The sequence below is a fragment of the Cherax quadricarinatus genome, chromosome 59 (assembly GCF_038502225.1).
Source record: "Cherax quadricarinatus isolate ZL_2023a chromosome 59, ASM3850222v1, whole genome shotgun sequence".
In the NCBI taxonomy this organism is placed as follows: domain Eukaryota; kingdom Metazoa; phylum Arthropoda; class Malacostraca; order Decapoda; family Parastacidae; genus Cherax; species Cherax quadricarinatus.
Window position 1 is genome coordinate 1,209,168 of NC_091350.1, and position 26,236 is coordinate 1,235,403.

The window sequence follows — 26,236 nt, forward strand, 5'->3', positions numbered from 1 at the left end:
ATTAATAACAATGACTGGCATGAATACTCTTACATCGCAGTTGAAAAATAAATGATAAAAGTATATAGCAAATGTTTTCAAGAGTTTTAATTCACCACGTCCATAAGTTTTAAGTCACTGCATCCACAATATAATTATCATGTGCTGTAATTAGGCATTGTTTGTTGAAGTATTATCACATTGACACAATAAGCAGATAGTTTCCACCTAGCCAGTGCTTAGCAAAATCGTGTGTGTTAGCATTTCTAGAATGTTTTAGTGTGACTGTCGTTTCTTTTAACAAAAACAAATTGGTAGGACTTGTTTTTTTTTATGCTAGATTTACTACAGTATCTAGACTCCATAGAGTCGCAGAATATATAATACAGTACAATTTTTTCAAGCTTCATGCAAAAGAAAAATGAACACAGTACCTGAAAATTTTCTCCATGTAATTTTACCAATTTTATCAAAATTATTCGAAGCATCAGCCGTTAAGAAGGGTCACCGAAGTACCAGTGAAGGGCTCTTGATCCACCGAATTAGACCTACCCCTTTCCTTCCTTTGATCAAACCTGAGATCCACCATTTTTCCCCAGGTGTTGCATGACCTTTAGAGGGCTTAGCATGTCTCCCTGATAATTCAAAGCATAACATTCACTTAGAGCACATGTTTAGGACGTGGCAGGATCGTGTGCAGTGGAATATGGTGGATCCGGTGGTGACATTGGAGTTAAAAGGGGTGGAGGTGGCACTATGTGGCCATGTGTGGGTGGGGTAAGAGGATAGTAAGGTCCTAAAATTGGGGGGATCGGTGGGAGTGCTGGGTAGAGGTGTGGCGGCAGGAGTCCCTGACGCTGAGCCAGTCGCATGCGTGCTGCCATTTGCTTCTTCCACTTGGTACGTCTGTTCTGGAACCAAGTCTTGATTTGCGTTTCAGTTAATGAGAGTGCTTGAGAGAGCTCCAACCTCTTGGAAACACTTAGATACTTGTCAATCTGTTGGGGAAAAAATTTATACAATGGGTTATGTTCAACATTAGCTTTCACTTTGTACAAGGTTATTACTATCCTACGCTGTGACCTAACGAGTTTGCTGCATCATGAATAAAAAATATTGTACCTATGTTAACCCCCTCCCCTCAAGGAAGGTGCTTTGATTTAAGGAAGTGGACCTGTCTTCACTGAATTTAACTTAATTGCCTCCCACTCTCCCTGTGCTACATGATCCTTTTTGGGTTCAGCATTCTCCCCTCCACTCCCTGATTATACATAATTCACCTTTATTGAAGAAATTATTAAATACAGCTTCTCGTCACTTAGGAACGGAATTCCGTCGTTAAGACCTCGTCAGTAAACAGATTTGTCACGAAGTGAGGAGCATACTATAAAGGTAGTGGGTTTGCGTCAACTATCATTGATATTGTTTTAATGTCACCTTTGCACCATTTATAACATTTCTGGCATATTTTTAAATGTTTATTTCAATATACAGTACACTACTGTATAAACAGAATAGAGGAAATCAGCTCTTAATATATATTATTTAGACATGCATACTGGTCAGAGAGCCTGTTGTAATTCTGAGTCATCGGTAAGAGGCTGTATATGCATACCACGGTTTGTGCCGCCCCCGCCCAGCATTCTGTTTCTTCACTGACAGTTATTAGAACTTATACAGTATACATGTATACGCTGAAACTTACAATTTTTAGATATGAGTAAGGAACTGTTGCATTTATGGATTTAGGAAAAGGTATATGAAAGGGTGGGTAGGAAAGCATTGTGTCAGATGATGCAGTGGAACTTCGGTTTTCGTATGCCCTAGTCTGTATGTAAAACTATAGTTATTCTCTATAAAAAATGTATTTTTTGTTAATATTTCCCACAAGAAATAATGTAAATCCAATTAATCCGTTCCAGACACCCAAAAACATTAACAAAAAATACATTTTATAGAGAATAACTATAGTTTTATATATAGACTAGGGCAAACAAAAACAGAGGTTCCACTGTATATGAAATAGGATGTAGGCTATTAAAGCAGTGAGACACAGGTTAGAGTATGCAGGAAATAGGACCATTTTTTAGTAAAAGTCAAATTTTGATATATGATGTCACTGGTTACTTATCATGCAAATCAGCTCTTACACTTTTTCAGTTCCATTTATGAAAAATTGTGCTATATGTAGGAGCTTTATAACATTTGATTATATGTGGGATTGCCCCCAAGGAAGGTGCCTGGATACTGGCCAGGGGCACTTAATGAAGCCCACTGCATAGACTAAATGTTGTAAATAATGATATCCATTGCATCAGAGTGCTATTTACTCCACCTTGTCAGTACTGACATGCCATTCCAATTTTCATCTTAGTTTCTTAGACCTGTTTTCTGCCTATTTTCCACTCAATGTAAAATCCCTATGGGTTTAGCACTTCCCCCATGTTTTAAAGAGGAGCTTAAAGTAGGTAATTTGTTGGGGAGAGGTGTAGGATTATAAGATAAGGAACCTAATGCGAGTGAAAATTACTACAGTTGCTCTGTCAATGTTATTGTTTTGGGAGATTTTGAAGTGAAGTTGCAAAAGTTGAGAGAAAAATTTCAAAGTGTAAAATATGAAAATTGAAAGAACATAGCAAAGAACAAGGTAATGCGAGTAACAATCTAGGTAATGAAAGATTAGCTATCTGCTTATAGGGAGAGGAAGGGAATACAGTGGACCCCCGGTTTACAACATTATTTCATTCCAAGTGTTCAGGTGCCAGTACTGACCGAATTTGTTCCCATAAGGAATATTGTGATTAGATTAGTCCATTTCAGACCCCCAAACATACACACACAAACGCACTTACATAAATACACTTACATAATTGGTCGCATTGGGAGCTGATCATAAACTGGGGGTCCACTGTATGTAGGAAGCGAATGCATCGAGATATGCAAAAGTGTACTTGTCGGCAAATAGGTCTATGGAAAATGAGTTGAACCACAAAAATAGATGTTAAGAAAATTTTGATGGAATGTTGAAGTATACATCAAAAGATGGAAGCTTATCAATGGAAGCAAAAATAAGAGGACTGTACAAGTATATAGTGGTACCAATACTTTTACATGGATGTGATGCACAGACTTTAAATATTGCAGCAAGGTAGTGACTAGAGGCAGTGGAGATACATTAGCAAGTAATGTGTTGTGAGAATATTATGCAGAGCACAGAAATTAGAATTGTTGGGGTTATCAAAAGTATAATTCAGAGGGTGGAGGAATAGTAGTTCATTTAGAGAGGATGGAGTAGAATAGGTTGACAAAATTTGTGTATACTATATATCCTTTCAATGCTACAGAAGTATGCTTCTATAAATAGGCTTCATCCATTATACCCAGCGAGGACAAATGTTAAAACATAATTGCTCTAATCAGAATTTATTGTGGATACCAAGTAACATATAAAGTGACAGTCATTCTGTTTGAACGACCCACACCCATGACTACCTCACTAGGGTTAAGGAAGTTACACAAGGATACTGATGAGAGGCACCCAAAAAAAGGCATAGTAGCTACTCTCCTTCAAATCAAATCTAATAACCACCCAAATCCCCGGCACTGTACCCCCCCCCCCCCCCGACGGCTTAGCACTCCCCCATGAATGTAATAATTATAATAGAAATAATAATAATAATTAACAAGCATGGTATAACAGCTTGAGTAACTTGGCAAAATGAAGTCAATGTCTTATTGTTGTTGTACATTCCTATGTTGTGATACCGTGCATGCATGGGACACGTGGCCATGTGATACTGTGCATGCACAGGACATGTGGCCGTGTTGATACTGCACATGACACAGGAACAAGTCCGGACACTTGTGCCTTTACCAATTTTCACTTAAATTTTACCCAGTAGAATTTAGATCATTACAAAGTTCATAATTCTTGAATTTTTTTAAATAAAACCATTGCAAAGAGAACATTACATGAAATGTAACAGTTATTACAGCACTACTTAAAAATTAACTAATTTATTGAAAAAAAGTAAATTATTTTTATTACATTTGAGAAGTGGATAATTTTTTAACCATAGTCATTAGTTCAATATCCATACTTGTTTACTTTAATAAAAATAAATTTGATTTATGTACTTCAATGTACAGTGTATTATTTAATACCCTCTACATATCCTCTCTCTCTCTCTCTCTCTCTCTCTCTCTCTCTCCTTGGATTTTTTTATTATAATAATCTCTCCTTGGATCAAACCCAATTACTCCTGTTCCCCAGGTACATATAACCCGTCCCCCATCATTCCTACAGGTTTGAGCTTTTCTCCATAAATATAAATATTAACTACTAAACCCATTACCTATTACTAAGTTACTTATCTACTACTACACATGTAGTAAGACACCTTGTGTGTCATGCACAACAGACGGAGGAGCGAGCCTTCACCACACATGTACTGAATGACCCCACACGGGTTAAGTGTGTTATATGCTACTAAATAATTAAAAGATAAATATAAATAATTATTAGGTAATATGTCAATAAAGTGTTCTTGACTAGTGGTGAAGAGGTGACATGCAGCTTTAATGACCCTTGTGTAGACTAAAGGCTTAACTTCCATTAACCAACCAACCTACCCCCTTCCCTCCTGGTTTCACAACCCTCACACATTCAGCTACACACATCTAGCACTATCATAATTTACCATGCACAATGCCACACAAATAACCTGCATGTGGGAGTAAAATTGACTGACTTTTCAGTCTGCTTTGGACTGTTAAAAAGTCACAAGACTGATTGAAACGTCAGCATCAGTTTCCCCTACATTCAGGTTATTTGTGTATTGTTGCAGTCATGGTATTTGTGCCTTCTTATTCTTTATACACTACTCCCTTCTTAATACCATGCCTCTGTCACTCCATGTTGACTTTACTGATTACCATAACCCATGGAGGATACAGGACGACTGGGAAAATTAAAATGCTAATTTTCCAGTTTTCTCCTGTAAGTACATGTTACAAGAACCTAAACAATTAGGACAATTGGACTTTCTCATCTCTGGCTATGTTTGATTATTATTTTTTTACAATCACTCGAAACTTGCAGCGATGCATCATTCAATGAAAGCACTTCTTGCTCAAAAATACATTCCAAGTTTTGAAATTCCTTTTGTATCCCATTTCGCTACATTTCTGCCCTTGTATTCTGACAACTCTATATGGTCTGCTTTGTATTCCTTCCTCACACACCTTGAATTGCCATGTATGCTTTAATTATGCCCCTACTACGCAACTCCTTTTATTAGGCCATTTTTACTCTATACTCTGGGGAGGGGTGCACTGCCACTCACGGCAACTGGTCTCTTTCTCGCCCTTCCCTGCATGACCCTTGTGGGTTTAGCACTTAGATTTGATAGTAATAATAATAATAATAATAATAATAATAATAATATACAAGGTACGATGTAGCACGTAATGAAAGTAGTTTGTTAGATTATGTATTGGTGGATAAAAGGTTGATGGGTAGGCTCCAGGATGTACATGTTTATAGAGGGGCAACTGATATATCGGATCATTATTTAGTTGTAGCTACAGTTAGAGTAAGAGGTAGATGGGAAAAGAGGAAGGTGGCAACAACAAGTAAGAGGGAGGTGAAAGTGTATAAACTAAGGGAGGAGGAAGTTCGGGCGAGATATAAGCGACTATTGGCAGAAAGGTGGGCTAGTGCAAAGATGAGTAGTGGGGGGGTTGAAGAGGGTTGGAATAGTTTTAAAAATGCAGTATTAGAATGTGGGGCAGAAGTTTGTGGTTATAGGAGGGTGGGGGCAGGAGGAAAGAGGAGTGATTGGTGGAATGATGAAGTAAAGGGTGTGATAAAAGAGAAAAAGGTAGCTTACGAGAGGTTTTTACAAAGCAGAAGTGTTATAAGAAGAGCAGAGTATATGGAGAGTAAAAGAAAGGTGAAGAGAGTGGTGAGAGAGTGCAAAAGGAGAGCAGATGAAAGAGTGGGAGAGGCACTGTCAAGAAATTTTAATGAAAATAAGAAAAAATTTTGGAGTGAGTTAAACAAGTTAAGAAAGCCTAGGGAAAGTATGGATTTGTCTGTTAAAAACAGAGTAGGGGAGTTAGTAGATGGGGAGAGGGAGGTATTAGGTAGATGGCGAGAATATTTTCAGGAACTTTTAAATGTTAAGGAAGAAAGGGAGGTGGTAATTTCATGCACTGGCCAGGGAGGTATACCATCTTTTAGGAGTGAAGAAGAGCAGAATGTAAGTGTGGTGGAGGTACGTGAGGCATTACGTAGAATGAAAGGGGGTAAAGCAGCTGGAACTGATGGGATCATGACAGAAATGTTAAAAGCAGGGGGGGATATAGTGTTGGAGTGGTTGGTACTTTTATTTAATAAATGTATGAAAGAGGGGAAGGTACCTAGGGATTGGCGGAGAGCATGTATAGTCCCTTTATATAAAGGGAAGGGGGACAAAAGAGAATGTAAAAATTATAGAGGAATAAATTTACTGAGTATACCAGGAAAAGTATACGGTAGGGTTATAATTGAAAGAATTAGAGGTAAGACAGAATGTAGGATTGCGGATGAGCAGGGAGGCTTCAGAGTGGGTAGGGGATGTGTAGATCAAGTGTTTACATTGAAGCATATATGTGAACAGTATTTAGATAAAGGTAGGGAAGTTTTTATTGCATTTATGGATTTAGAAAAGGCATATGATAGAGTGGATAGAGGAGCAATGTGGCAGATGTTGCAAGTATATGGAATAGGTGGTAAGCTACTAAATGCTGTAAAGAGCTTTTATGAGGATAGTGAGGCTCAGGTTAGGGTGTGTAGAAGAGAGGGAGAATACTTCCCGGTAAAAGTAGGTCTTAGACAGGGATGTGTAATGTCACCATGGTTGTTTAATATATTTATAGATGGGGTTGTAAAAGAAGTAAATGCTAGGGTGTTTGGGAGAGGGGTGGGATTAAATTATGAGGAATCAAATTCAAAATGGGAATTGACACAGTTACTTTTTGCTGATGATACTGTGCTTATGGGAGATTCTAAAGAAAAATTACAAAGGCTAGTGGATGAGTTTGAGAATGTGTGTAAAGGTAGAAAGTTGAAAGTGAACATAGAAAAGAGTAAGGTGATGAGGGTATCAAATGATTTAGATAAAGAAAAATTGGATATCAAATTGGGGAGGAGGAGTATGGAAGAAGTGAATGTTTTCAGATACTTGGGAGTTGACGTGTCGGTGGATGGATTTATGAAGGATGAGGTTAATCATAGAATTGATGAGGGAAAAAAGGTGAGTGGTGCGTTGAGGTATATGTGGAGTCAAAAAACGTTATCTGTGGAGGCAAAGAAGGGAATGTTTGAAAGTATAGTAGTACCAACACTCTTATATGGATGTGAAGCTTGGGTGGTAAATGCAGCAGCGAGGAGACGGTTGGAGGCAGTGGAGATGTCCTGTCTAAGGGCAATGTGTGGTGTAAATATTATGCAGAAAATTCGGAGTGTGGAAATTAGGAGAAGGTGTGGAGTTAATAAAAGCATTAGTCAGAGGGCAGAAGAGGGGTTGTTGAGGTGGTTTGGTCATTTAGAGAGAATGGATCAAAGTAGAATGACATGGAAAGCATATAAATCGATAGGGGAAGGAAGGAGGAGTAGGGGTCGTCCTCGAAAGGGTTGGAAAGAGGGGGTAAAGGAGGTTTTGTGGGCAAGGGGCTTGGACTTCCAGCAAGCGTGCGTGAGCGTGTTAGATAGGAGTGAATGGAGACGAATGATACTTGGGACCTGACGATCTGTTGGAGTGTGAGCAGGGTAATATTTAGTGAAGGGATTCAGGGAAACCGGTTATTTTCATATAGTCGGACTTGAGTCCTGGAAATGGGAAGTACAATGCCTGCACTTTAAAGGAGGGGTTTGGGATATTGGCAGTTTGGAGGGATATGTTGTGTATCTTTATACGTATATGCTTCTAAACTGTTGTATTCTGAGCACCTCTGCAAAAGCAGTGATAATGTGTGAGTGTGGTGAAAGTGTTGAATGATGATGAAAGTATTTTCTTTTTGGGGATTTTCTTACTTTTTTGGGTCACCCTGCCTCGGTGGGAGACGGCCGACTTGTTGAAAAAAAAAAAAAAAAAAAATACTCACCCCTCTACCTCCCTAGTTCTAAACATGGGTATTCCAACACATCTAGATCCTCAAACCTGTACATTCTCTAATGTATTGAAATCTATTTTCTCCTTGTCTATAGCACCAGAGTGCTATTGGACAATAATGGCAATAATAATCTCCACGACAGCAATTATTTCACATTCTCATTACTTCCCCGTCTGATGCCCAACCTCCTGTCTGATCCTGATGGCAGTTTATGCAGATTGCACATTATGCAAGATACATCTTTGTTTTTTGCCAGGTATCCCTCATCATTTTTCTCCACAGAAGAGTTGTTACAACTCATCCACTGTTTTCTCTGCAGCCATGTGCTTCCTATCACCCAGGTAATTTTGTTTACAGAGGGCTCATGTGCTGTCTGTAAACAAAATTACCTTTGCATACAGTCTAGAAAAAAATACGGAAGTTAGTAGTTAAGGACTTCTCAGACTCTGCCCCCATTCTTACTGTTAAAAATGGTTTTAACTATAACCATAACTTTTAAAGGGGTGGACTGGTAAGCCAGCAGAAGGCCTTGGTCAGATGACCAAAAACTCCAACAGCGGGTCATCATCTAAGACACGCATCAGGAAACTTGTCCTGTTCTCCGACAAACCTTACCTAACCTTCTTACTGTTACCGGTGAAAACATAGCGGGAGTCCACCCTACTAGGTTTTATGTCATCTCATATTGAAGAACTTTATAATAGTCATTGCACACTCTTAAGAAATCTCATCAAGGCTGTCAGTGCACTAACCAATAGCAACTGGGTCAGGTATTACTGTACCTACACTTCAACACTTAAATCCTACAGCACTTGTGGGATGGTAGAAAATTGAAAGTCTTTTCTTTGTGAAACCCAGGTATCCCAGGCTAAAATAGTTGTAATTATAGACCAATTGCTTTTACCAGTGCCATTTGAAAACTGCTAGAATGCTTGGTTAATGGAAGACTAATGTGGTACTCTACCTAGAAACTCATAACTGTCTCCTCATCAACTTTGGTTTAAAAAGAGCCGTTCCAATATCTACTTCTTACCGCACCTCTGTATACATACATTCAGACCGCCTTTGCCTACGAGGCAGACTACCGTTTTTAGTGAAAGTTTTATGGGCAAGGCACTTCAGAGTTCTAATACACAACATCCTTTATCCTGGTTTTGTGTACAAGGCTACATGCCCATCACTACCACATTCCTGACAACTATCAATGGACCTCTGTTCTTCCTTCAACTGCTGGGTCATCCCTGCACTTTACTGTTGCTTGTACAGGCGTGGATCGTCATTTCTTAGCAATCGGTCCAGTGTTCTATCGATCATGTGGTCAAATGGGCCACTTTACTTACTTTCAAAATTTCTGCTGCTAAGTTACACCCTATCATCTTGCATTATTTTATACACTACTCATGAAATAAAATTAATCACAGAACGGGTGGGAGTTTGAACTCGTGACAAAGAGTCCCAAAACTCTCAAGCCAGTATTACTGAACCATACTGGCCTAATAGGATTAGTCAACGCAGATGCACGTTATATACCAAAGGTAAGTCAACATTTTTGCCACTGTGACCATGAATGTGGGTGTTGTCAAAGTGGGGTTTACGCTAACCTCCTTATGGTGTATAGAATTATAACTAGTTGCAAAATCTCATTACACTGGTAAAGTCCAGTGGATAACATACTGGTCTGTGAGCGTCTAGGACTTGCTTGCCATGGGTTTGATCCCCTACCCATTCTAAGATATATGTATGTATGGTTTCCCTATTCCAGTGAATGAATTTCTTTTGGGCCTGTCATAATCAGCTAAACTTACTTAATGCTGGCGAGGGGCTCTTGATTTAGGGAATTGGATCTGTGCTCCAGTTCCCTGAATGCCTTCCACACCCCCGCCCCCATCCCAGGCGCTGTATAATCCTCCGGGTTTAGCGTTTCCCCCTTGATTATAATAATAATAATAAACTTGCTTAAAACTCACCTTTTTTCTTGGGAAGCTAATAAATGAAAGCTTCTTCGACACCCTTCAGTTCTGATTTTGTCCAAGCTAGACTAGAGAGCAAATATTTTCCTCAGCTTTCCCAGTTGCTCTGCATTTAACATCATTCATCAAGAATTACGTTTATATCTAGGGGCTTATCTTTCCCTGTCACAAGCCTGTATACAAAGGCAGGCATTCCTTCTTTGCAGAAGCGACGCAATGCCAGTTGCCTTCATTTAATGTGTCTCCTTCCGTGGTCTACCTGGAGGTCGTTCCAAGGGTCAATGCCTTCACGATCTTCTTACAGAATAGTCACAGATGCTAGTAAGATTAAATCCTTTAACAGATTCTTATGGCGACAGTCTTTATCTGCACATTCCAACTAACATGTTTTAATATATTCCCTTTAATGTCCACCCAGCATCATGCTTTTCCCATCGTCTTGAGTAAACTACTCGAAAGACATGTCTACTACAAACTCCTCTTCCCTAACACTTTTGAATCACGTTCTCAAGCTACTGCAGTCTACACTGACGGTTCAAAATCCCATGATAGAAAAGGAGACTCGGCTTTTTTTTACTCCCCCAGATAGAGAAATGCAAGGACTTTACCAAATGTATACCCGGAGAGGGTTTCGGGGGTCAATACCCCTGCGGCCCGGTCCGTGATCAGCCCTCACGGTGCATCGGGAACTGATCAACCAGGCTGTTACTGTTGGCCGCACGCATTCTGATGCAACCAGCTTTTTTCCCCCAGATAGAGAAATATAAGGACTACCATCTTCACAGAAATTTTATGCACTACTCCCGCTATCAAACATTGTAACCAGTCTATTTCGTTGTTTCAGACTCCGGAGGTGCGTACAAAATCTATAAATCTAACTCCTCACATTTCACTGTACTAGGATACAACAATAGTTACGATGCAGTTCTAGCATGTATTTTTTTTAGGGGGGGGGGGAATGGGCCTCTGGACATGCCAATGTCCCAGGTAGCTCATGCGGTGTCACCCAATCGATCCGCTATTAACTACCAAGCAGCACTGTATGACCCTTGTTGGTTTAGCGCTTAAATTTGATTGTAATAATAACGACCCCTCAAGAGGGGAGGTTCCTTGATGCTGTTCAGGGGCTCTTGATGTAGGGAACCAGATCTGTGCTCAAATTCCCTGAATTAAGCCTGAGTGCCTTCCCTCCCCCACAGGCACTGTATAATACCTATGGGTTTAGCTCTCCCCATAATAATAATGAACTACCAATCTCTCACACTAAAGTCCCTTCCTCGGACTGTTTTCCAGCACTCCCCCAAAACTCTTTAAAATCGTTTGCACATTTACGTACCAGACATTCACGACTCTCAGATACCACATTAAGCAATGTCAAGAACCTTACTGCAAAAACTGCCAGGTTGAGAGCTATCAGTTCACCATATCTAAAGTTATTTATTAAAGCAGAGAACAAGAAGAATTTGCTTTCAACATCTACAGTGCCATGACGTGCTCACTTGACTGACTTCCTCGCTGAAAGTCCCACTTTCAGTGCAGATTCACCAACAGAAAAAAACTATGACATCGACTTCGACATTAATTTTATGCCTACGCTAACCTCAATAGACCCCTGGCTGCCTTCAAGAGGGAGCTGGACAGCTACCTAAATTTAATAACCGACCACCCAGGCTGTGGTTCATACGTTGGACTACATGCGGCCAGCAGTAACAGCCTGGTTGATCAAGCCTCGATCCACCAGGAGGCCTGGTCAAGGACTGGGTCGCGGGGGCGTTGAACCCCGGAATACCCCTAGGGTAGACCCCAGGTAACCCCTATCTCTTGCACATCTAGGCAGACGATGTCACTGCCCACCAAACTTATTAAAATCTTAAAAACAAAAAAAATTGACAGTATCAGATTAGGAAACCTCTGGTCCCTCTATACGAGTGGTCTTGGACCCTCCTGCCTGGGCGCAGGTGTGGTCTAGGACCTCCCTCCCTGGCCCCCGTTCGGGAAAATTCGAGCGCCCCAGTCAAACCGCCCCGTAGTAATTCTTAATTCTTTCGATGCCTTAAGCACTCTCGAGAACGATAATCTCGATGTTGCTTCACATGTCTCTGACGATGATGATTTTGGGGATGAAGTGGGACAGACCTTCTCTGATGACAACCCTCCTCTTTGTTTGCACGTTACTTCCAATGCGACGATGGGTCCCTTGGTGCATCTGCTCTTCAAGCGCCCGTTCGTGTGTTCATGGACTCTGGTGCGCAAGTCAATATTATCAGGTCTAGTTTAAGGATAAGAGGTTAAAACATGTCTTTCTCGTCGAACCGACTCCTGTGTCTTCCCTTAGTGGAGTATCTGGTTCTCACCTGCGTGTCAGAGGTCAGACTCCCCTCACTTTCTCCATTCCAATGTTATCCATCCAGTCGAGCACATCCCATTACCATTTCTGTGATTAGTTCTAAGTTATATATGTGTTTGCTATTGTCTAGAATCAGCACAGAGCCACGTGCCTGTTCAGTCTGTAGAGTTGTATGTCGAGACGTCATACGTAATACGACCAAGCTGTCAATAGTGTTACTGAATTCCCTTGTGATATACTTCTGTAGCATGCCGCAGGTGTGTTACCATATAAACAAGCCCCTATCCAGCTAGGTTCAGTGGCTAGCATGCGAGAGGTCACGCAGTGACGCATGTGAGCGGTCGCCCCCAGGCCTCCCTTTCAGTTCCAGCATAGGCACAGGCAAGAACAGGTAGGCTGGGCTATACTCCCCTCACGACTGACAATATACATGTAATCGACCATCCACGTGTGTATCCTTTCACCACCTTATCTCCTAGGAACCCCTTACAATGCAGGTGTGGTCTAGGACCCCCCTCCATGGGCGCAGGTGTGGTCTAGGACCCCCTCCCTGGGGCGCAGGTGTGGTCTATTACCATCCTCCCTGGGCGTAGTTGTATAGGACCCTCCCTGGGCGCAGGTGTGGTCTAGGACCCCCCTCCCTGGGCGCAGGAGTGGTCTAGGACCCCCCTCCCTGGGCGCAGGTGTGGTCTAGGACCCCCCTTCCTGGGCGCAGGTGTGGTCTAGTACCCCCTCCCTGGGCGCAGGTGTGGTCTAGTACCCCCTCCCTGGGAACAACTGTGGTCTAGGACCCCCTCCCTGAACGCAGGTGGTCTAGGACCCCCTCCCTGAACGCAGGTGGTCTAGGACCCCCTCCCTGAACGCAGGTGGTCTAGGACCCCCTCCCTGAACGCAGGTCTAGGACCCCCTCCCTGAACGCAGTTGGTCTAGGACCCCCCTCCCTGGGAGCAGGTGTGGTCTAGGACCCTCCTCCCTGGGCGCAGGTGTGGTCTAGGACCCCGCCCCCTTCCTTTGGCGCAGGGGTCACTACTAGAAACCTAATACAAGTAACCCTAACACCTTGAGAAACCCAGGATTGTAGATATCTGAAAAAACAGTCTGGAGTCACACATGACTATCTTGAGAAACTGGTGACATTCGGAGAAATGTTTGTTTTATTCGAGGAGACGCGCTAAACAAGTACGGGTCATACAAGTCCTGGATAATGGCAGAACGTAAGGTTTGGCCAGATGGAGGAGGAGTAGGGTAGCTTTTATATCCTTAGATTACAACTTAAAAAAAAAAAGTAAGCCCAGAACCCGTGTACATCATATAACGGAAGAAGGCTCTGTTCTCCGTCTAATTATATTGTAATCAAAGAAAGCGCTAAACCGACAAGGGTATACAGCTCCGTATAATTATAGCAAGACACGCTACATATTCCTATCTGACACGATCCTCTCTTAGAGGAAGCATCCAGGCACACCTCCCTTATGTGATAAATAGTTTAAAACCGACAAGTTGAAGATTGAGACACTTATGCAACATATGGGAATTTATATTGAAGAAACGTTTCGCCACAGTGGCTTCATCAGTCCAATACAAATCAGAAGGGTGTACGGAGAGGAGGAGTTTGAGGTAATCAGTCCCTCAGCCTTGAGTCGATGTGTTGAACTGAACACATCGACTCAAGGCTGAGGGACTGATTACCTCAAACTACTACTCTCCTTACACCCTTCTGATTTGTATTGGACTGATGAAGCCACTGTGTGGCGAAACGTTTCAATATAAATTCCCATATGTTGCATAAGAGTCGATCTTCACACCTCCCCTAGATGAAGCATCCAGCCACACCTAGGTGAAGCATCCAGCCACACCTCCCCTAGATGAAGCATCCAGCCACACCTCCCCTAGATGAAGCATCCAGCCACACCTAGGTGAAGCATCCAGCCACACCTAGATGAAGCATCCAGCCACACCTAGATGAAGCATCCAGCCACACCTCCCCTAGATAAAGCATCCAGCCACACCACCTTGAAGGGACCGCGAACGCTTTATCTCACCTTGAACTCTGCTTCCAGTCGTTCTAGTTGCTTAGCACTGTACGCCTGGCGAGGTTTGCGGTCCACTCCTGGCTTTCTTGATCTCCGACCCGTAGGACGCGGCGCTGCAAAAGAAGAGGTCAAGTAAGGTCACTGGTCATACATGTGGACTGGTCACTTTCCAGTGCAAATATCTGAAGCTTGGTCTGAGACCTGGCAAATTGAGGGGGGGCGGAGACCCCTAGGTTAGGCTACAGGTCAACAATAGCTACGATGAGAGTAAGACACATGTGCAACATCTGGGTATCTTTATTGTAGACGTTTCGCCATCCAGTGGCTTTATCAATACAAATTCTAGGACATAACTTGAAGACAGTAGAACTATGTACAGAAGATGAGGTAATCAGTCCCTCAACCTAGGAGTAGGTGCGAACAGCACCATAGTCGTGGAGATTCTGAAGCAGAAGAAAGAATCCTGGCGCTTATATAGTAACGTCAGGTGTAGCAGACGAGGGCATATTCACCGGTAGGCGGGATTCCCCAGTGGAAGTAGGTCCTTCCCAAAGAGATGGGTTAGTTGTAGTAGTAGTTATCGTAGTCGTGAAGGTTATGTCTACAATAAAGATACCCAGATGTTGCACATGTGTCTTACTCTCATCTTGTCGGTATTATATACCATTCGTACACAATAGCTACGATGCCCAAAGCTTCATTCTGTAAGGTTACCTAAAGCTTAATTGCTTTAAAGTGCCTGTGGTGTGACTTCGAAAAGTACCGAGTGTAGCAATAATAAAGATGAAATACAATGTAACAATAACACTGATGACAGTATAATGCAACGCTTTAATATATAATGAATACCTGGAGGGTGTACCCGGGGTCAACGTCCCCGCCGCCAGGCCCATTACCAGGCATTATAAATTATATGGACTCTCGCGTGGTTGTGATCGTCGATCAGTGGTCGTTGGTGGTCGTGGTCGCTGGTGGTCGTGAGAATTGGGGGGGGGGTTGAAGGAGGGGGGTCTCAGGGGTTTTGTACAGGTGACATTCAGCCTTAACGACCCTCGTGTAGTCCATAGACTTCTACCTTAGGAAGCTATAAAAGTATGGTTGACAACCACCATCTCAGCCCCCACCACATCCCAACCAGTCAATGTAAAAGCAACTACTCGTTTTAACCATGCTTCTCCAACACCCAAACCCTGCCAACCACACCAAGATTTTCCAACTACGCCACCGCAAGTCATTATTTCAACAGCTTCATTAGCACACCTCCGACCACCAGCATCCACACCATAGCACACCTTTGCACCATACCACACCACACATTACATCTACAAACAACACTGTTCCGACAGCTTAATATAACACTAACCACACTACACCAACACCTACATACACTACACCTTCACACACACACACACACACACACACACACACACACACACACACACACACACACACACACACACACACACACACACACACACACACACACACACACACTACACACACCATATGGTGCAGCATATGGGCGCCTGGCAAACCTGAGAATAGCGTTCCGATGCCTTAGTAAGGAATCGTTCAAGACACTGTACACTGTGTACGTCAGGCCCATACTGGAGTATGCAGCACCAGTCTGGAACCCACACCGGGTTAAGCACGTCAAGAAATTAGAGGAAGTGCAAAGGTTTGCAACAAGGCTAGTTCCGGAGCTAAGGGGAATATCCTACGAAGAGAGGTTAAAGGAAATAGGCCTGACGACACTGGAGGACAGGAGGGTTAGAGGAGACATGATAACGACATACAGAATACTGCGTGGAATAGACAAGGTAGATAGAGACAGGATGTTCCAGAGAGGGGACACAAACAAGGAGTCACAATTGGAAGTTCAAGACTCAGACGAGTCAAAGGGATGTTAAGAAGTATTTCTTCAGCCACAGAGTTGTTAGGAAATGGAATAGTCTGGCAAGCGATGTAGTGGAGGCAGGAATCGTACATAGTTTTAAGATGGGGTATGATAAAGCTCATGGATCAGGGAGAGGGAGGACCCAGTAGCAGTCAGTGAAGAGGCGGGGCCAGGAGCTGAGTATCGACCCCTGCAACCACAATTAGGCGAGTACACACACACACACACCCTTCAAACGTCACTGTCTCAACAGCATTATTAACACAGGAAGACACACACACCAGAGACGTGATAAAGATCTGCTTTGTCACTCATTATCAGACACACTTTAATTTTTTAGTCCCGCTGAGTTGAGAGTGGCTATGTGTGTCACTGTCGCACTGTCCCCGTCACTGTCTCACTGTCCACTGGACGATGACTTTCAGTAGTTCCCCATTAATGATTATAATTGTGGGATGAGGTCCGGGGACAGTCTTCACCCTTTTACACAATAACACTTCCTCCTCTTTTCCCTTCATGTTCCTTCCTTCCCCCTCCCCAATCCCTTCCCCCTTCCTCCTTTCCCTTGCTCTGTAGCAGAGTTGGTTAATTGGGTTTAAAGACTATCTACCACATAAAATGTCTTTACGGCTACTTGTAACCTGCTAAAAATACTTTTCTCTCTAAAATAGCAGTTAATTAAGGTAAATTCAGAGTATATACACATGCACCTTTCAATATATATGTATATAGACATATACAACTAAGAATATAAGAGTGAAGGAACACTGCAGAAGGCATACTCGGACCATACAAGACACGTCCTTCTCAAACCAACCATTCCCGATCACTGGGGAACGCTAAACCCGTAGGATTATACAGCGCATGTAGGGGGGGGATGGAAGGTATTCAGGCTAAATTCAGGGAACCGGAGCACAGATCCAGTTCCCTAGATCAAGAGCCCCTCACCAGCATCAGGCACATAGAATAGGAAAAAAAAATTCCTAGGTAGAGCCATGGTTGACAAATAGGCAGCAGAGTGTTTGCATAAATGGGGAGAAATCAGAGTGGGGGCACGTCACAGGGGTCAATGTTGGGCCCCTTGTTCACAATTTACATAAACGACAGACGAGGGAATAAAGAGCGACATAAGCAAATTTGCTGATGACACCAAAATAGACCGTCCAATTCATTCTAACGAGGACACTAGAGCACTCCAGGATTATTTGAATAGACTGATGCAGTTGTCGGAGAAGTGGCAGATGCAGTTTAATATAGACAAATGAAAAGTTCTAAATGCTGGACTGGAAAATAACCATGCCACATACAGACTAAATAATATAGATCTTAATGTTACTGATTGCGAAAAGGATTTAGGAATTATGGTTAACAGTAATCTAAAACTAAGACAAGCATGCGTAAGTGTTCGCAATAAGACTCAAATATCTTGTAGGGCAGAAGGGAATTTATAGGCGCATCAAAAGAGGCGAGGGTCATCTTATAAGAATATTCACATTAATAGAGGTAAGAAAGGGGATAAGAAATGCAAAACGGGACTAAGATTAAAGTTGCTAGGGATTCGAAAACTAAACCGAAATGTTCTTTCCAGGTTTAAAGAACAAAAGTTAGAGAAATGATAGGTCCCCTTAAAAATAACTGGGCATCTAACAAGGAGAATGAAATGTGCTCGATTTTTAATAATTAATTACTTTCTCTCAGTTTTCACACAGGACACTAACAATATATTAATAATTTATTTTTATATTAGGCCTGAAAAAGATAAATGATGTAATATTACAGTCACTAGCGATATTCAAATTCAAAGTTTATTCTCTATAAGGATTACAATGCTGAGTTTACAGAAATTTGGTTATTGTGTGGTTTACATGTAGTAAAATTGTGATTACAGAGTGTACCACTAGAACGCTTAGCATGGCTAGGCATCTCTGACCCTAATGAACTTTTTCAAGGAGTGTAAAACGTTCTTGTGCAACATTTGAGAATCTTGACTGAGGCAACGTTTCGCCCGCCAGTGGCTGGCGAATGATTCCCAAATTTTGCACAAGTGTTACTTTCTTCACCTCCAGGTGTATACACCCTAGTGTTCCTGGGGTGGGCCTACACCCCCTCCCCCAGGTAGGTGTTGGCACTGGCAGAGTTGCTAATGAATCTTATTGACTAGCGGTAAGCGCTTCATAGGCAAGAGTAAATATTTTATTCAGTACAAGTGGAAACACCCCATAGTGTGCTGCTACACTAATATATGATAGCTATATTGTGGGAACACCTGTCGTGTGCTACCATTGTATTTGATACTTAGCTAAAGATTTGTCAGGAATCTTTTGGTCATTTGGCCGAGGCCTTCCACTGGCTTACCCCTCCACCCCTTTAAAAATTAAGGTTATATTTATAACTATTATTATACCCATCTGATACTTGCATAGTTGCAAGTCCCATTTTTGTAAACACACTTCACCTGAGGGTATTGTAGTCTGCCCTGAAGACTTCACTACCCTCAGGGTGTGATGAATAGTTTGAAAAACAGACAAGTTGACGATTGAGACACTTATGCATATGGGAATCTTTATTCAGGAATAAAGATTCCCATATGTTGCATAAGTGTCTCAATCGTCTACCCTCAGGTTATTTAATGACCAGGGGGTGATGGAGAGGTGCGCTAAATCTGGTCGACTCTAAGAAAATAAAGTTTTTCTCTGTTCAGAGCAAAAAATTCTCTGAATAAAGGCTTAATTTTATGTACATGTGTATTCCTACACACACACACACACACACACACACACACACACACACACGGAGGGCAAATCCTGTGTCACAAACCTTCTGGAGTTTTATGATAAAATAACAGAAGTAAGACACGAGAGAGAGGGGTGGGTTGATTGCATCTTCTTGGACTGCAAGAAGGCCTTTGACACAGTTCCTCACAAGAGATTAGTGCAGAAGCTAGAGCATCAGGCGCATATAACAGGAAGGGCACTGCAATGGATCAGAGAATACCTGACAGGGAGGCAACAACGAGTCATGGTACGTAATGATGTATCACAGTGGGCACCTGTGACGAGCGGGGTCCCACAGGGGTCGGTCCTAGGACCAGTGCTATTTTTGGTATATGTGAACGACATGATGGAAGGGTTAGACTCAGAAGTGTCCCTGTTTGCAGATGATGTGAAGTTAATGAGGAGAATTAAATCTGATGAGGACCAGGCAGGACTTCAAAGAGACCTGGACAGACTGGACACCTGGTCCAGCAAATGGCTTCTCGAATTTAATCCTGCCAAATGCAAAGTCATGAAGATAGGGGAAGGGCACAGAAGACCACAGACAGAGTATAGGCTAGGTGGCCAAAGACTGCAAACCTCACTCAAGGAGAAAGATCTTGGGGTGAGTATAACACCGAGCATGTCTCCGGAAGCACACATCAATCAGATAACTGCTGCAGCATATGGGCGCCTGGCAAACCTGAGAACAGCATTCCGATACCTTAGTAAGGAATCGTTCAAGACACTGTACACCGTGTATGTCAGGCCCATACTGGAGTATGCAGCACCTGTTTGGAACCCGCACTTGATAAAGCACGTCAAGAAACTAGAGAAAGTACAAAGGTTTGCCACAAGGTTAGTTCCAGAGCTAAGGGGAATGTCCTATGAAGAAAGATTAAGGGAAATCGGCCTGACGACACTGGAGGACAGGAGGGTCAGGGGAGACATAACGACATATAAAATACTGCGTGGAATAGACAAGGTGGACAAAGACAGGATGTTCCAGGGAGGGGACACAGAAACAAAAGGCCACAATTGGAAGTTGAACACACAAATGAGTCAGAGATATTAGGAAGTATTTCTTCAGTCAGAGTTGTAAGGCAGTGGAATAGTCTAGAAAATGACGTAGTGGAGGCAGGAACAATACACAGTTTTAAGACGAGGTTTGATAAAGCTCATGGAGCGGGGGGAGAGAGGGCCCAGTAGCAACTGGTGAAGAGGCGGGGCCAGGAGCTAGGACTCGACCCCTGCAACCACAAATAGGCGAGTACAAATAGGTGAGTACACACACGCGCGTTAGGCGTGACGTTTCGACACGTATCTGGCTGTTTCCCAAATGTTTCCCTTCTATTTCCATTCTTTTGCAAGCTCCTGACGAAGAACGATCATTAGTGATAAAGACCTAGAGCTGCTATTCCACACTCCCTATGGTTTGTGCTGCTCTTTACTGCTCGTAAGCAATTTTTAATGAAAACTCCAGTCTTGCAGGAATGTATCCCATCCTGTAAGACAACACAGTCTTGCAAGACACTCCAGTTCCTGCTGTGCATAACTTTAGGCTTTCTACAAGCACAACTAAATGTCACCCATCTCTGTACAAACACTATCAAGCTGAACTTTAATGATTCGCCGGTACTGTCCCGGTCCGGGTCTTTCAGATGATGACTCGGCTGTCAGGCTGAAATAAAATTATTTTTTAACGAGGTTAATTCAGAACGAAGGTAACCATTATTATACAAAAGTAAGGCATCTTGTTTTTACAAGCATAATACTTCAAATCACAGCGCTAAATCGACAAGGGTCATGCAGAGCTGCGGGGCAGAATATAATGCTGGGGCTATAAACAGCTAGGTGGAGAGGGGATCAGAAGCGAGGGGAGGAAAGGGCTGTAAGGGACGCTAGAAGTTGTGTGTCAAAGTTCGTACAATAAAGCAGTTGCTGACAAAGTCAAAGACAGGGTCATCTGCAAGAAGGGAAGATAAGGTAAGAGTGGTAGGGCGACGGCATCGGTGGAGGTAAATCTTGTAAGCTCGCTGGTAAACTGGACAGTCCACAAAGTGAAAAGCCGAAATAGGGACCCGACAGACTTCACAAAGAGGAATAGGGTGTCATTCCATGAGATACCCATGGGCAAGTCGAGTATGGCCGATGCGGAGACGTGAGAGCGCAGTCTCCCGAGTACGGCAACGGTGGTAAGAAGATGGCCACAAACCTAAAAGCGGTTCAGTAGAGTGCAATTTGTTATGGTGCATGTCCGACCACCGTTGTTGCCAACAGCAGCGAAGATGGGCAGAGATGACTGGAAAATAGTCCCTGAATGGAATACCTCTATAGGAAACCAGAAGATCATGTACCACTGACCACCCAGCAGCATCCTCCTGTTCACTGCCCTGCACATCAACGTGTCCAGAAACCCAACAAAAACGACGTCTTTGTTTTTCCTAGCCACTCTGTGCAACCAAAGTTGAATACGAAGGACCGGTGGATGAGGGGAATCAAATTGTTTAATGGCTTGTAAAGCACAGATAATCCGAAAGAATCACAAATGCTGAAGGAGACGTATGTAATACGGAGAATGGCTATGAGGAAGGCATACAACTCAGGCTCTGCTAGCATTTTTCCCGCTAACAAATGACCCCGGACAACATCGTTAGAAGATTTAGAACCATCTGTATAAATAGCGATGGCATGAGAATGCAACCAGAAGTGATCAAGAAAAAGAGCGAAAAAGCAGCCGTAATAGGAGAGCTTTGGCGCCTGGCAGTAGGGGATAACAGACACGAACAGTCTGAACCTCCCAAGGGGCAAGGGAAAAGGCAAACGATACGTGAACATACAAGGGAGGTAACTGGAGAGAAGACCGGAGTGAGTAAAGACAAAGACAAAACGGTCAGAGTAAGCAGGGGCGCCGAACAAATAACTGGCTTCTACTAACATCTGAGACCAACCTATACAGAGAAGGAATACAAAGTCGTGAGAGCGGACAAAGTTACGAAGGCAATGAGCATCACGACGATCGGCTAAGAAAGGAACATTCGCCTCAGCATAGAGGTTTTCAACAGGGGATAAACGAAAGGCACCACGGCATAAACGTAGACCCTGATGATGATGGGGATTAACTTGGAAAGAGTTGTAGGAGAAGCCGCAGAGTCGATTTGGTCGCCATAATCCAGCTTGAACAAGACTAGGGTGGAATGGAAACAGAGGAAAGTCCGGCGATCTGTTCCTCATGAATGATGCGCAGGAATTTTAAGGGGGTCCAGCCGATCATGGCAAGCTGCCTTCAAAGAGGAAATGTGAGGTTTCCGTATCAACCGGCGATCGAATAGAATGCCAAGAAATTTGGCCGTATCACATTCTGGGATACGCGAGCCGTGTAAATACAACGAAATATCTGGGACAAGAGGACGTCTAGTGAAGGTAATGAAATGAGTTTTCGTGCTAGAAAATTTAAATTCATGAGAAGTTGCCCAATGGGAAACAGTCAATCACATCCTGAAGAAGAGAGAACCACACGAGGGGGGGGTGAACCTCCACCTTCATGCGAGAGTTAGAAAGGGGGCGAGAACTAGGCATCGATGCCGAAAAGGAGAACCACTGGGGAATTGTAAGCACCGGAGGAATGCAAAGAGACTTGGGCTTAGGAGGCAGGTTCAACTTTGCAGGTGATCGGCGTAAAGAAGGTGCAGGTGTGCGAGGCCACACAGATTGAGAAACTAGTGGGCGAAATGAAGAAGTAGGAAGAGGTGCAGAGGTGGGGGTTTCAGAGGGTAAAATTACAAAAGAATTAGAGACGTTGGCAGGACATATGTATCCACTTTGAGAATCCGAAGTTCCTGAAGGGCTGATTACTCTAAAATATCGTCACCGAAGGACAGAAAATCACATTGCACAATTGTACGCAGTAAGACCACCGTACCACTGCAAAAATTGAGAGTAGCATGCTTGTGAACTGTGACAGGAATGTTATCAATACATGTAGAAGTAAGATGGGGAAGATCATAAACTATCTGCATTCTGAACTGTAATGATGCATGCACTGCTCTGAAGAGTGTGAAAGGATGTATTTTGGCCAGAGTGTCGTAAACGAGCTTTAACAATACTATGGTCTGAAAGATAATCAGTTGGAGATGACTGTTGTAGGGAAAAGGATTTGGTCCACTACGTGCTTGAAAATATGGTGTGTGAAGGAAGTGGGTGTCATGTAGGTCGCTTCTGGGTGAAATGAGCAGAAATCGAAGGACCGTCGTCAGCAAAGGGTCTGGAACGTTTAGGCGTAGGTGGCCCGACCTGAGGCAGGTGGGTGATCTGAAAACCGTCGCACCATATGTGGGGAAGCCGTATGCTTAGTTAAAGACGTGCAAGGGGCAGAGACACTAGAAATGGGTGGAACCTCAGCACCTGGAGCAAGTGATGAAGCGTCATAAGCAGAAGGTACAAGGGTATGGGAAACGTCTGGAGAATGGCCCAGTAACGAAGCCGGGTCAGAACAGGATGGGGTAACGAAAAGAGGCCTGGAAGGTGGTGGTGGTGGTGGTGTCGTGGAACGAAGACTCCATGATAGTGGCACTTATTTTTTTTATTAACACATCGGCCTTTTCCCCACCAAGGCAGGGTGGCCCAAAAAAAGAAAAATTTTCATAATTCATTCCATCACTGTCTTGCCGGAGGCATGCGTACACTACAGTTATAAAACTGTAACATTAACACCCCTCCTTCAGAGTGCAGATACTGTACTTACCATCTCCAGGACTCAAGTCCGGCCTGCCGGTTTCCCTGAATCCCTTCATAAATGTTACCTTGCATACACTCCAACAGCACGTCAAGTCCTAAAAACCATTAGTCTCCATTCGCTCCTGTCTGACATGCTCACACACGCTTGCTTTAAGTCCAAGCCCCTCCTTTACCCCCTCCCTCCAACCTTTCGTAGGCCCACCCCTACCCTGCCTTCCATCTACTACAGATTTGTATACTCTCGTTCCACCCTTGCTAGATGTCCAAACCACCTCACATCCATTGAGCTACCTTGGCGGAGAAAAGAGGGCGGTCGGACACCTGCCACAAAGCATACCTCCCTCGGCTGCCGCCTCCCAAAACAGACAGGCAGCCTCCGGAGATACACACGTCACCTGCAGGACACCCTGCCCTACCTCCTGGAAATTCAAGAAGGGAGCAGGGCACCTCCAGATGATCCAGATTCCACGGCAAACCACGCTACTTCCGAGGGACCCTGCGGAGTGGGATGAACTCCTGCACATTTGCCCTACCTAGAAACCGTAATACCAGAATGGAAGACCCCAAAGGCTACAATCGGGACGGGGAAAGGGGAGGGTTGGAGGGTGGGGAGGATGAGATGGGGAAGGGGGATTCGGGGGTAATTAGGTTCGGTCCGAGGAAAAAGACCAAAAGGTCTAATTCCTCAGACGAAGAACCTCTTCACAGCGCCAAGGAGCCCCCCCCCCCCCACCCCTTGAAGAGACCTTTAGGCCTGTGTGAATATAATTACAAATGAAATACGAAAGTATTCTCTAAAGCGACCACAAAGTACACAAATTACTTTTCTGACTAGTCTATATCGCTTTCCTTCCGTTTATAAGATACATCAGCAACATTACTACACAGCGACGCCACATTAGTGTACAGTTACTATGCTACCAGCTAAGCACTACGACAGAAAATTAAGTTTGCGCGAGGTATGGAGGAGGCAGGAGAGCGCCAAAGTCGCCCAAGGCAGCGTTGAATACACACACTGGGGGATACACTTAGCGAACGCGTTCTAACGCCTGCAAGAAACATGTGATAATTGCTCCTACTCAGGCACTGCCGAGCTAACCACGAGTGTGCTAAAGTGATATAGTCTTGGACACACATTTTGATCGCGCGTCTTTCAGGTTATCTCGGACGTGAAGTACACTAACGTGGTAAGTAAAAGTGTGAAGACCGGTGTTAGTAGCCACCTGGAAGGCATTCGGACGCTAGAGCACGTTCACACCGGTGTTCGTGCTTTATGGCGGGTCGGTGACTCCGGCTTAACACCTTCCAACACAGGTGATAATGGATACATTGTTTAATTTTCCCAGAAGTGAAAAAATAATCTTATCGTACGTAAATACGTCTTAAGTATTGTCTGGTGTTTTCACTGGCGGTAATAGAAGCATTTATCGTGCCACTCAGAGCCAATGAAGACACTCGCAGTGCTCTATAGATCATCTCAAGTTAATTTCTTAACACCTGATTTATAAATAAACTTGCTTACCAGGAGTAAACTAAGAATTTTTATACACGCTTTTCATTTATATATTTAACTTATTGTTTAAAACATATATATGCTACACACACACACATATATATATATATATATATATATATATATATATAATATATATATATATATATAATTATATAATTAGTCGTGTCGAATAGGTAAAATTGGTCAATTAGCAAAAACTCTTTTATAATTAAGTCCTATTTTTTTTCTTGTACGTTTAAAGATATTTTTTTTCATTTATGTTAATGTAAAAATTATTAATTTTGTACCAAAAGAACCTTAGAAAACTTACCTGATCTTATTATAACAAGCGCAGTTTAAGTTTACAATAATGTAATTTTTTTTATTATTATCACACTGGCCGATTCCCACCAGGGCAGGGTGGCCCGAAAAAGAAAAACTTTCACCATCATTCACTCCATCACTGTCTTGCCAGAAGGGTGCTTTTACACTACAGTTTTTAAAATTGCAACATTATGTTCAGAATGATTTTTGCGAAATTATTGCATACACAAATTTTCCCATGCCTTGTTCGGCAAAAGCGTTGCTATTTAGCCAAAATCGCAAGTTTTACCTATTCGGCACGACATATAATGCTTTTATATTTCATAAATGATGAGGGGTTCGAACATAGGCCTCTGGAATACCAGCCAAAGCGAAATATAACAAGTTTGGTGGTCCAGTCCACCGTGCTAGTGATCCCCTGTACAAGAAATTAAGTCTCAGCCGTCGCTTGCTAATTCAACATTTAATCCCTGTCGGGGAAGCACCGTACAATGTGCTATAACTAAAAAAAAATTCCTAAGAACATATATCTACGTTGTAAAGT

General features: G+C 43.0%; 1 protein-coding gene across 1 annotated transcript in view; it reads right to left on the bottom strand.

Moving 5' to 3' along the window:
- LOC128698824 (NK1 transcription factor-related protein 1-like) overlaps positions 1-26,236 on the bottom strand; it is a 79,714-nt gene continuing 53,478 nt past the window's right edge. Inside the window, exons 2-3 of the mRNA XM_053791242.2 lie at positions 14,496-14,599; positions 1-977 (exon numbers count right to left, since the gene is read on the bottom strand). Of these exons, the coding sequence (XP_053647217.2) occupies positions 654-977; positions 14,496-14,599 (428 nt within the window). The 3' untranslated portion in view covers positions 1-653. The remainder of the gene's footprint in view (positions 978-14,495; positions 14,600-26,236) is intronic.